General features: G+C 34.2%; 1 protein-coding gene across 3 annotated transcripts in view; it reads left to right on the top strand.

Annotated features, from left to right (window-relative positions):
* The window catches only part of LOC108207324 (protein PIR), a 45,281-nt gene that overhangs the window by 899 nt on the left and 30,826 nt on the right, over positions 1-13,556 (top strand). For 2 of the 3 annotated variants that reach the window (XM_064087108.1, XM_064087109.1), the window contains exons 4-15: positions 2,521-2,585; positions 2,777-2,854; positions 3,522-3,641; positions 3,844-3,914; positions 4,532-4,624; positions 6,206-6,275; positions 6,371-6,435; positions 7,462-7,657; positions 7,796-7,947; positions 8,718-8,811; positions 10,338-10,553; positions 12,003-12,214. In XM_064087108.1, coding sequence (XP_063943178.1) covers positions 2,521-2,585; positions 2,777-2,854; positions 3,522-3,641; positions 3,844-3,914; positions 4,532-4,624; positions 6,206-6,275; positions 6,371-6,435; positions 7,462-7,657; positions 7,796-7,947; positions 8,718-8,811; positions 10,338-10,553; positions 12,003-12,214 — 1,432 coding nt within the window. Of the gene's footprint in view, positions 1-2,520; positions 2,586-2,776; positions 2,855-3,521; positions 3,642-3,843; positions 3,915-4,125; positions 4,149-4,531; positions 4,625-6,205; positions 6,276-6,370; positions 6,436-7,461; positions 7,658-7,795; positions 7,948-8,717; positions 8,812-10,337; positions 10,554-12,002; positions 12,215-13,556 lie in introns of those variants that run through there. The other variant, XM_064087110.1, reaches the window with a different exon arrangement.

The raw sequence follows: 13,556 nt of genomic DNA, 5'->3' as shown, positions 1-13,556 counted from the left end.
TATATCTCATTCTTTAGAAACTCATCCACTTTATTTGTTAAAACTGTGGCGTTGAATTGTAAATCTGTGTATACTTTTATGTCTGTCTAATTTATGATTCAGTTGGCTAACCGTCAACATAATTTATAACACTTTTGTATTTGTTACTGTTATTCTGTCTACTTCTGTTCATTGAGTCATGTATTTGGTATTTTTCTGCATGTTCATTTAAGGGTAATTGTATGTTATAATGGTAACTACTTACAACTGGAGTATGATATGATTTGTTTTAATTAAAAAGTATGGTTGCAGAACATTGAGTTAGAAAACATAGGGAGGTTGCAAGGAGAAATTACTGATTGAGAAGTAGACAGATATGCAATTGAAACACTACATTAGACTTGTTGGTAAATTTTTCTATTTCCAGTATTTAACATAACATGAATCAAGTTACCACTAAATATATATACCAAATTTTATTATCAAGCAGTTCCTAAATGCTTAAAAAGGAGAATAACAGAAAAAGGAAACCCAAGTTGTTGGGGTCTTTTTATATCCTGATTCCTGACAGATTTGCATCATCACCTGCCCGATTACGTTATCGCTAGGATGATACATCTTAAAATATAAAAGAACTGAAAACTCAATGCCTGTGCCTATGGAAAAAATTGGAGAGGATACAGTTGAATCATCATTAGCAGGGGATATGAAAAATTAATTGGGGGGAATAGGGAGATGCCCTGTCAGGTGCGTAATGCATCTAACATGTCCATCCGGAAGTTCTAGTTTTTTTTCCCCCCGAATACTTCGTGCTTTCATTACTTAAAACATATCTCTTTCGAGTACATGCGAAATAAAATCCCGGGGGGGGGGGGGGGGGGGGGGGGGGGGGGTTATCAACCCATTTTCGCTCTCCTGACATCGAATAGGTAGCCTGTGCTAAAGGCTAAAGCATGTGCCACACTATTCGCAGAATGATAAGCAGATTTAACTAGCACTGGATTTATGTGCTTTAATAGTTGAATACATTCAGTGACAATTGTACCAAATATGGCTTCTCCTGGATCTCCTTTGCAAGCAGCTACAAGCACCTGGGAATCTGATTCAATGATACAGTTCTGATTTCTCTTCGTAATTACCCACGACAAGGCCTCCTTCATACCAATAGCTTCTGCTTCCCTTACTGACCATGCTCCCTCCAGTCTACGACACCTAGCCCCCAGAAACATTCCCTGTGAGTTTCTCATTACACACCCCACACCAATACTCCCATCCTGAAATACAGCCGCATCACTATTGACTTTTACCCACCCATCCATTGGTTTTCGCCAGAAGTAGTCACCACTTTCTGCATGTGTCGCTTGAGCATCTCTCCATTCTCTAAGAGCGTGTGAAAGTTTGCAACAATATTTTTGTAATAAATTTTAAGAGGTTAGGCAGTTATGAAAAAAGCCCTTAAATATTTGATTTGTAATATATCATCACCGGAGTTGAGCTATTTGAGATTTGGTGATGTTATGGTGCATGTTATGACTTATATGAGCGAAAGATAATACTTAGTATATATGTCATGTTGCTGTTGTGCTTTTCGCTAATGTCTTGGAGCATCTCCAATGGTGTTGGGTGTAGTGGTTGGTTAAAATAATATAAAAATAATTATTAAGCAAATTTTGCAGAATCCGTAAGGTGCTCTACTTCAATGGAGTTGGCTATAATGATTGGTCATATATTAGAAATAGTTTTTATTTTTATTATAAGTTAAAAATAGAATATATTATTTTGATAGGGTAATAGATGTTTTGGAGTTCCACTACAAGTCTCTAGAGGTTCGACAAATATAACCAATATAATTGGATCGGCTAAAATTTTACCCAAGGAGAGTGTACCGTTGGAGTGAGTAATTTTTTACACATTCTCTATATTTCTATATTTTTTATGTATGTATGGTAAGACATGTAAAATTTTAACTGAGGGGTTTTCCTTTTTGGAAATGCTCTTAGTTGATCTGGAACATTCTGAAATCCATTTTTTTTTTGCTAAATACATTCCAAAAATTTTGATAAACTGAATTATGCAGGGATTGGTTGTTGGCTTGTGATGAAATCTTAAAATTCGGTACTTTTTATGGAACCCACTTACAAAGAAATTTCATTGTATTCATGAACGTGGACTGTCTCATGCTTTACATGCTTTTCAACTTGATTGAATGAAATAGAAAAAGAAACTATATGTTGTTAAAATTGAGACCATAATATGTTTCTATTTTTATGTTCTATGAGTTTCTGCTGAAATTACCCGCAATCAGGACAGTCTTTGATATTTGAAATCACTATAATATCCTGGCTCTTCTGCCATATCTTTTGTTGTCTATCATCATTTTGTGAACCTCTATGGTCTTTGGTTCTTTCGCGAGTTTCTTATTTGTTTAGTTATTTCTTATTGCTCTTCTTTCAATGCTTTTATACTTGCTTCAAACAATGACAAACTTACATTTAGAGTATGGCGTATACTGATAATTTGATTGCCTCCTTTCTCACATAGAATACAGTGATGTTTCTGCTTATCGTCTATCACTATCGGAAGACACGAAAGCTCTTAATGAACTGGTATATAGCTTATCTTTACATTGTTACACTTCTCTCTTTCTGTGGAATGTCTGATTATCATTCAATCATATTGCAAAGTCATAACAAATATTTTTAATTCTTTATCCTAGCATAATAACAAGTAACTTTTGTATCTGGGCGTATGTGTGCCTGGTCATGCCTTTAATTGTATATCTCTGGGACATGTGCAGAATACCCTGATCAATGAAGGGAAGGAAATGGGATCAGTGCTCTATACATATCGGAGCTGTGTCAAAGCGCTTCCTCAGGTTATAATTTTTTAATTGTACAAAATATTATTTAGTAGAAATTTGGGTAACTGCATTAGAGTAAAACTGACATCTTGTCATTCATTCTCCGAATTAGATGAACGTTCGTTCAGTATTGGAAAATTGATGATTCCTTCCAATACAGAAACATATAGCCCTGAACAGCTGATACATTTAAGTGTGGAGCTGACATGTGGGTCCACTTTTCATGAAATTCTTTATTTAATATGGTTATTATGTGAATTCGTTGCCCTAGAATCTATTTTCTAGGAGGGGCAGTGGGGAGACTTTGGTTTGGTGAATGTGATGAATCTTTGATCAAGATCTGTTAGTAATTATAAATCTGATAGGGGCATGTGCTATTGAAATATTTAATATTTTAATTTGTGATTCTTGAGAAATCTTTTTATCGATCGTCATCTAATGTGTGTGTGTGTGTGTGTGTGTGTATTATGATTTATGGATTAACAATATTTTGACGTGGGATGATATTAATGGACCATGTCTATAGTAAGCTGTGCATAATTTATACTTATCTTTAGTAATATATACGTGGTTATATTGATTTATTAACTGTTACACACACACACACATGGGAGGAGCATTTTTGCATCTTTTCTTTGTCCCATCCCCCTATTTAATTTTTGATTAAGAAATTATACTACAGCTTCCAGAATCTATGAAGCATAGCCAGGCTGATTTGTATTTAGAAACCTATCAAGTTCTGGACTTGGAAATGAGTCGTTTACGAGAAATTCAGCGATGGCAAGCATCAGCAGCATCTAAGGTAATTGCCAAATAAGTTTCGTTTACCTTCATTCCCTCCCTTTATGTTGTAACGGAACTTCTGGAAAAAATATAAAAAATTTGCACCACTTTAGAGGAGCCTAGATATTTTTCAAAGCCTACAAACTAAAACACTACTCCAAAAGATATATGTTTCTGATATGGTCTGTCCCAAGAATTACTCATGTTTGTTTTTTATGCAGTTAGCAGCTGATATGCAACGGTTTTCTAGGTCAGAGAGACGTATCAATGGTCCTACTGTAACTCATCTTTGGTTTGTGGTTACCTCTTTTCGACTTTATTTATTTTTCCAGCATTACGGTTAAAGTAATTTCTATGCATATTATATCCATATAAGTTTTACAATTTTCGTCCATATTTTCTTAGCATCGTTATTTGTTTTTGATCTTTTACATTCTTTTCAAGTAGGTATCTTTCAGACAGTTTACAGCTTGTAATACAGCCATTGCATCTTAGGTAGAATGTGAAAGTCTTAATTCAACCGGAGGTAGATACTCATTTGATACAATATGTCACCATTGCTGCAGACATTTTTAGTCTTGTAAATTACTTAGAACTGTCGAAATCAAGAACTCCCACAATAAGTCATTTATCTTTGAAATTTGACTGATAACAACTGGGAGGAGTGGCACATATATTTTTCTTTCTCAATATGAGAATGGGCAATGTGTTTGAAGTTCTAGGTCAAATAGCTGTGAATTGAGATGATGCGCATGTAGTTGCGGCTCAGTTTAAGTCCGATCTTTGGTGCTAATATATACCAATTGTCGCCAAGTTTATGTTGTACTGTTGCATCATAACTTATCTGCCACGAGTTTAGTTTTTTCTCATGTTATTTTGTACGTATGTAACCGTAATGTTATGTTGAAGGTCCATGTTGAAGCTACTTGATGTATTAGTTCAACTTGATCATCTGAAAAACTCTAAGGCAAGCATACCAAATGATTTCTCCTGGTACAAGAGGTATTCATTATTTACCAGATGCATTAAGATTCCACAAGCCTTTGCACCTGTTTTTATTTATTTATTTGTGCTATTATTTATATTTAATTGCTGATGAGTTTGTAGAATAATTTACTGTTTCGTTGTGCTTTTGTACAAGCAAACTCATACTTTGGTGTTGTTCGAGCACTTCGCTTTCTATATAGGCATTTAGTTACGTGAGATTTATTTAGTGGTCAGCCAGCTTTCTCCCTGCTTGGGTTGCTTTTGTGTTGACCTTCCGGCATGACTAATATGAGTAAATAACAGGTAATTGAATGTTTCACCAAATAGTACGTCTAAGGGGGGTACTCTACAGGACACTGTTATGAATTAATAATGTGACATTAGTTTGTTGTCCTTGTCGAATAGGTTTTCTTTCTCCGCCTAATTCTCTTCTCTTGAAAAGTAAGTTATTGGTATATCATCTACGATTTTGCAAACATGTTGCAACATTGGGCCTAGCTTAATATTCTATCTTGGTTATACTTATGTTGCTTATGTGTGCGTATACATCAAAAAGAAACAAATCGAAATTTGCAACTGGGCATAGGCTAGTATAATTACAACATTACTCCAAACTAAGAAGAAAAGAAAAGAATTATACAGTTTTTGATGTACCAAGAGAAAAGATCAATTTTGAGATTTTTGACAGAAAATATTGTAATTAGGTGCTATCTTTTCCTATTGCAATCTATGCATATACCCTTGTATGCATCCAAGGTTGTTACCCTATGCAATAAAACCATAGGACAATTCTATCTTTATTACTCGTAGCTACTGCCCTTACTTGTAGGTGAAGTTCGTCTACATCAAGCAAACCTTGCACCGATTTTCTCAGTAGAATATCCTCTCGTAAGGTTTCTACGAAACTTTGATACAAAGTATAAGCTAAATGTACTTGCATTGAAGAGAGTGCTTACAGTTCACGGATACATCTAGGTGTAATACTCCTATCAAAGCTTTGCAATCATCATGAGCAAGCTATCTAGAAATAATTAGTGGAACTTAAGAAACTAAACTTGAATGAAGTATGATCTGCTTCGGAACCATGCAGATACATACTTAAAGTATCCTTAAAATCATTCATACCAGCAAATTAGGTATCGGATCGGCCTGGTTTAGAAAACCTAATCCAAACCCGAGTTTTTATTCATCAAACTCGACTAAAACCTGAAAATTGAAACCCGAACTAGTGGATTTTGGGCAGAATTCGTGTTTTCCGAGATCCAAAGATTATTATATTCAGTTATGAATGTGATATGCTTTCATTTTGAACTTGGTACTCTCTTATACTGCATAATTGGACCAATAACTAGATGTTCGAAGTTTAAAAAGTATGACTCGTTTCTCACATAGCAGCTCATAACTACCGATGAATCTATGACTTTAGGTTCATATTTGATTAGCATATAGTTAAATAATTAAATAATTAAATAATTAAAAACTAAGATCAATGCAACAACTATGACTTGTTTTTACCCTTCCATATGAAAACTATGAACATGAATTTTTTGTGGCTTTGTCTCGGTTTTAATGCTTTATTACTGTTTAATCTTTTAGGACATTTACCCAAGTCAGTATTCAATGGCAAGACACTGATTCAATGCGAGAAGAGTTGGATGATCTTCAGGTATGAGACTTACAGAAAGTGCTTGCATCTACAGTCTAAGTTTCCACTGAACGGACATGATCTGACCAGTACTGCATTTCTGTTCTATTTTGTAGATTTTCTTGAGCACGAGGTGGGCATTTTTATTGAACCTGCATGCTGAGATGTTCCGTGTAAATAAGTATCCTCAATAGAATGCAATTTTTTTTTTTTTTTTTTTATGTGTATTTGTGATATTAAAATGGTCTATAGATTGATAGCAGCTTATAGTGCGTATTTTTCACGGAAGCAAGAGAAATATTATGTATGTCCATTATTCCTCACTATCAGTAACCTTTTGCCAGCCTGCCATGTTATGTACTTCTTTAAATGACTCTAAATCTTAATTTTATTTTTTTATACATAATAGCAAGGACCACTTGTCAAGGCTAAATAGTTGGGGGCCATATTGGTATCCGATGAAGAAGTATTTACTGAGTCTTTGAGGTATTCTAGCTTGTGATCCGACCTGTTTCCTGTATCCCTCTTGACGATAAATTTTATCGTCCATCATCTCTTTGGTGTGGCCTTGTCTTATTTACTTATTTATTTATTTATCTACTTATTAGAGGGATTTATAAAGTCTGAATCAGAACATAATAATAATTGTTATAGTGTTAGTTGACTGATTGGTGAGATCAACCAACTCTCTTTTTGCCAACTAGAGAAAGTCAACCATTTGTTTTATGTTGACATACTTTAACTCATTTAAACTTTGCTTTGATTCCATATAATTAGGCATGTTATTAAATACGAATTTCAGCCAAGCCCACTAAGGGCTCTCTGCTGATATTAATGCCTTTGTGATTCATCAGCCTCAACATCATACATGCAAAAATCTTTTTATGGACAGAAAAACTTGCGTTAGCTCTACCTTATAACACTAAAACAACTGAATAAAAATATATGTCGCTCTCACAGGCTCTAAGTTGCTTCAAATCCCTTTATGAGGCTTGAAGTTACATGCTAAATAAGGCAGAACCCATGTTCTGGTTTATTGTAGCTTTGGTTAGCTGTGTTGAGATGAATGCACATGCAAACATGATTAGTTAATTAGTAGGAAGAGAGAACAACTTTACTCCTTATCCTCTATACGCATCTGTCAACTGTAATTGCCTCATAAATCATCAGTTTTCTTCACATTATGAGCTCCTTGACTTGAAAACAGTGTAGAAGACATTCTTCAGGTTCTCATAGTATTCGCTGTTGAGTCACTGGAGTTGGATTTTGCCCTTCTGTTTCCAGACAGGCATGTTCTTCTCCGTGTTTTGCCCGTTCTTGTTGTCTTGGCAACTTCATCAGAAAAAGATAGCGAATCATTATATAAGAGGGTAAAGATCAACAGACTGATCAATATTTTTAAGGTATATTAGCTTATTTGTGGTTAGTAGTTCTAACAGACTACCTTATGTACCTCTGTAACATTTTTATAAATGAAAATTTTTAAAGTAGCATACGTTTTCTGCCTGACGCCCACTTTTTTTCCTTTGACCTTGTTATAGAATGATCCTGTTGTACCTGCTTTCCCGGACCTTCATCTCTCTCCTGCTGCAATCTTGAAAGAGTTATCAATGTACTTTCAGAAGTTCTCTGCACAAACTCGTCTTCTCACCCTTCCAGCACCTCATGAACTCCCACCCCGTGAAGCTCAAGAATATCCTCTTCACATATCTATTTTTTCTTAATAAGCTATTATCTTAGAATTGATTGAAAGCTTTAATTAATGTCTTTACTTTTTTGTAAATTAATTACATCTCACACCATCATTTCTACTTGAAAAGCGTTTTTGTGCGACTTTATATGCTTAGAAGTAGCATTTGTCATGGAAAGAGCTATCAGAACTGTGAGAGAATCTTAACAAATCCTCATAATAGCCACTTGATCCACAACTTTATCTCATGACAGAATTAATTTTCTTTCTATACAGTACGAGTTCCTATGCTTCTATAAGATAAAGTTAAGATAATTCGTGGATGGGATACGTTGTTGTTGATTTTGCATAATAACATAGAGGATTACAACATGGCTGGATGTCAAGTTTATACTGTGAACTATTCAAAGCCATGTCATAGTCTGTATCGGCAATTTAGTCGCGGTAACTTAATACCTTTTCTTGTTATGTAAAAACTCAAGGTTTCCTTACTGCATTTGATGATCTTCATCCTAAATAGAAAGAGAATTCACAAGTCACAAGCTAAATTATTGGAAGTATCTGAATAAAATGAAGTAGTAACATAGTTTCGACTACTAACTTACAAAGAGTGAAATGTGACTTGCTATATGGAAGGTCTTGCATTCCTGTTAGTCATCAATTCGTCATAGTATTTTATATTGTAAGTACTTGCTCCTGTATAGAATTAAGCATTCTTCATAGATTTTCTGGTAAGAATATATTTCTTTGGGAAATGCCTTGACGAATTTCACTTATCAGCGTCATTATCTGATCATCAATCACATTGGAGCAATTCGTGCTGAACATGATGATTTTACTATTCGTTTTGCTTCATCTATGAACCAGGTGTGCTTTTCACGCATCCTCATCATAAAAATGCTGTGTCAATTGAATAAATGACACACACACACACACACACACACACACACACACACATACATACATTTACACACACACACACACACACATATGGGTCTTATTTAAATACAAACCTCCTTTAAATACAAACTACAAACTAAAACAAAAAATTTCTAATTCACATCGAAATATAGCACATATGGTATGCAAATTGATCGTTGGGAGATGAAGAAAAATAGAGTAAAGTTATATTTTAATAAATGTTCACTGATTGACGGGAATAATCAAATTAAAAATTGCGGGGATTATGTGTGATATGGTGTATTTTAATTGTGTAGTGACTTCAAGGGGCCATTAGATTAGATTCATCTAATGACCTAGATTAAGTTTGTAGTTTGTACCCTAATCTGTTTTGTACTTGAGCAATTGCCTACACACACACACATAGATTTTTAAACATAAATTCCTGAAACAAGATCCACGTGTTTCGTAGCTAAATTCTGTAAATCTTTGTTTTTTTGATCAATTTTCATTAAGTAATGTCTTACACACACACACACATATGAATTGGGTTCTATGGAGAACTCCAAAAAACTCTTCTTATTTTACAAAATTTGTCATATTTTTTATTCAAAATATACGTGTTCCGTAAATTAAAACCCAAAGATGAGAAAAAAAACATGTATATACAAAAAAATTATGTAAAACTATTTATTGAACACGTGCATTATGTAGAGGACATAGTAGTTGTATAATTCGTGTTCTATAAAATTGATGACATTCTTCATCAAATTTTGATGTGTTATGGAAACGAAAACGTAATTATGAGACTGTTATATGTAATTGAAGAAAAACCAGTGAAAAAATGTTTACAGAACACATAACTATGAGGTACAGAAAATACTAGTTCTGCGGGGAACTAGTTCTCATTGGAACCTCGCTGTACACAGACACATACCAACATCCTCTTATATAGAGTTCTGTAGTATGTCATCACAAATTTGTGATTCTAATATAGATTCTATTATAGAATACACAGATATATATATATATATATATATATATATATATATATATTTTATAAATCATTTAACACTTAAAATTTGATCAGAAAAAGTTGATTTCAAAACTAGTTTTACAGTAGAATCATTCTGGATAATTACAGTTCGGTTGTAGAATCATGTTGAACTATAGCATAATTTTCAATTTTTGGATTATATTTTATAAAGAATATGATAAATATATATTATATATATTATTATAATGGTATGCTATGGAACTATAATAGGGTTCTCTCTAGCGTGTCGCTCACACACACACACACACACACACACACATATTTACATACAATCTACTAATTTGGTGATGGCAAGATTCTTATCAATAAGCATTGAAGAAAGATGATGCCCCTATGCATAGTTGATAGTAACAAGTTCTGGTGTTCATTTATGCATGTTAAGATTGTCTTCTTGTTTTTTTTTTTTTTTTTTTTTTTGGCTTGTGGGCCTGTGCAGTTGGTATCGTTAAAATCCATGGATGCTGCAGACGTTGAGTGGTGCAAGGAAGTGAAAGGTAATATGTATGATATGGTTGTTGAAGGGTTTCAGCTCTTAAGCAGATGGACAGCTCGCATTTGGGAACAATGTGCATGGAAGTTCTCACGGCCCTGCAAGGATCCTATTTCTACCGAGCCACCTGAGACATCAGCATCATATACCGACTATGAAAAGGTGCACTTTTCTTATTTACTTTTCGAAGTTTCTTATGATGATGAGAAACTAATGATTGGTCTTTCTTACATTGGCTTCTAACACTTATATATATATATATATATATATATATATATATGTTGCTTTATGTCACATGTGCTTTAACTCATCTATAAGGCTCTTGAAGTTACTAGGATCTTTTAAACCTTTCACATCTCTGGATCCATTTCCTAATGTACGACTTTATTGAATTTTCCGGGGTATGAGCTGGACACTGAGTCGTATCAGGTAAGGCTCAGGAGTTACAGTTCTTGGTTGATGTGTATAAGCGGAATTGGTGAATTATGGTTTGAAGATATATTAATTGGGAGTTGAGGGGTCCAATTGGTATGTTAAGAGTGAAAAGGGGTTTTACTCTTGGATTAGGACGGTTCTAAATGGGAAGTATAACCAGACATTGGGGTACCTTGTTTATCTTGTTAGACAAAAGTAGTTTGTATTCAGTAGAGTAGGCTGAATGGGAGCTCAACGGAAGGGTAAATATTGTGAAAAAAAAAAAACTATCATTGCCCTGTGTGGTGTGCCAGTCTTCAGCTTCAATAATTTTTCTTTTCGTAATATAGTATTTCTAATTAACTGCAATAAACACAATTGCGTGGAAGTTGGTTCACCAGTTGTTCTGGACGTCAATAATAGCAACAGCTTAAAGTTATCATTGCTGCAGCCTATCATAGTGCTTCAAGTAATACCCTGTCCCAAAGATTTGGAATAAAAGTATGATTAATAATAATGATGAAATCCCTACAAGCTTTTTGAATCTATCCACAATCTCTGAACTATTTAACTCTTTTGTTTGTGTTCAGATGCTCATTTCTATTTGTTAGATTTTGTCTCTTGTAGCCTAATGGAACAACTTTATTACTTATGTACTTGTAACACACCTCTGCAGTACAAGACAGTTTATTTTTTAATATAAAATTTGGTGTAGATGGGTTGGAGTTGATTTTGGATATAGTGTAACCATAAATTTTTACTCCACTATGGTGTAAAAATTCACACCAAAAGACTTAATGTGTTGGAGGTTTCTTTCACTTTGGATATGCAAGGTTATGTAGCTAATTTAGGTGTAGTTTTAGTTATACGTATTCTTTGCCCTGAACACCATTAAGTAGCTTTGATGGTGTATGAGTAGTTAGGGCACTTCTCACTGTCATCATTTTTTGATTACTACAGATTATCCTTAAAGAAACTCTTGAAAATGTGAAAAATTCTTTCTCGTTTCACCCTTGAGATATTTTTTTAAAACATAGTCAAGACTGAAGTGTCAAACATAGAATACTTCACATAAAAAAGGGATTCTAATCTTCAACATTATAGAAGTCTGAAGCAAAGATATAAATTGTTTCAGGTGTTGGATTAACCCAACTTTGCGCATCTGATCTTCACTGTTCTTTACTATGAAATTTGCAGGTGGTCCGATACAATTATACTGCAGAGGAAAGGAAAGCCCTGGTTGAACTTGTAAGCTATATCAAGAGCATTGGATCTCTGGTGCAGCGGTGTGACACATTAGTAGCTGATGCATTATGGGAAACTATACATTCAGAAGTTCAGGATTTTGTACAAAATACATTAGCAACAATGTTGCGTACAACATTTCGGAAGAAGAAGGACCTCTCCCGGTGAGTTTATTCTAATGTTTTGTGCATAGAGGCTTGCTACAGTTTTATTATTACTATCTTTATGGAACTATTTTTGGCTTGCTTTTAATTCTGAATAAATCAAACATTAAAATCTGTATACCTGATTATACCCTGGAAACTAATTTAGCAAACTATAATTTTAAGGCATATTAACCAGATGTGGACAACACTTCCAGGTTATTAAGAAATGCGGCTATTAAAAACGGGATGCATGGATTAGTTTATTGAATTTTGTTAGTAATATATGAAACTGTTTTCTCTAAATATATTATGTATATATTCTATTTATTGTATGTAGAACATTAAATGACCATTCATACTATGTTGGATGATATTTTGTCCTGGTGATACGCTAGTATCATGGCTTGACTTGGCATCGTGATATCAATGGTCATCAAGTATGTGTGTTTGTATAAGTATTATGCTGTATTGTTCCTACCACTATCATACATAAACTGGCTAGTTCTACTAAACTAGGGGTGTGTTGTTTATGTTGGGTCAACAGACTTGGATTGTGTATGCCAACTGAAATTTGAAGGGATCACACAAACTGAACGCGAACCTGATTACCCATGGGCAACCTGACTTGACTCAGGACAGTAATAATTTTTGTTTAAGTAATAACACATTCATATATGTGTGTGTGTGTGTGTGTGTTCTAAAAGTCGGTGATTAATCACGATTAGTGACCGATTAATCCCTGTTCCGTACCTCGCCGAACTGATTAAATATCCGATTATTTAATTAATCATCCGATTAATCTCCGATCAATCCAATTAATCCCCGATTAATCCTTATTCTGTAACTTCACCGATTAAGTCCGATTCCCGCTGCTTACAACACTAAATTACACACACACACACACACACATGTTAATACAATCATACACGTAAACAATATTTATATATATAATGTGAGTGATATTTAAATAAACAATGAATAAATGATTTGGGGTAACCTGAAACCAACTCTAAACTAACGCTAAACTAACCTGGTTTTTTAGGTCTGTTTAGGGGCCAATCCTGATTTGACCCAAAGCTAGAAACGTTGACATGAATCCGTATTTCTTGGGTTGAATTCTTGTCCAGTTATGCAGAATTTTTTCTTGTTTTACTAACGCTAGACTATGTAGTTAAGTGTATACCATATCAGGAATCAGACATTTCATTCCTAGATTCAAAAAGCAGAGGCTGCTTTCTTAGATTTTTGGCAACACCAAAACTGCTTACCTTAAATGATGGAAAAACTGCTTTCAAGGAAAGCCACAAATTTGTAACTTTTTGGAAAGCAGCTTTCGCAGCTTGTAACAACAGCTGGTATT

The sequence above is a fragment of the Daucus carota genome, chromosome 2 (assembly GCF_001625215.2).
Source record: "Daucus carota subsp. sativus chromosome 2, DH1 v3.0, whole genome shotgun sequence".
NCBI lineage: Eukaryota > Viridiplantae > Streptophyta > Magnoliopsida > Apiales > Apiaceae > Daucus > Daucus carota.
The sequence above is the reverse complement of the archived record's forward strand: the minus strand, read 5'-3'. Positions and strand labels throughout refer to the sequence as shown.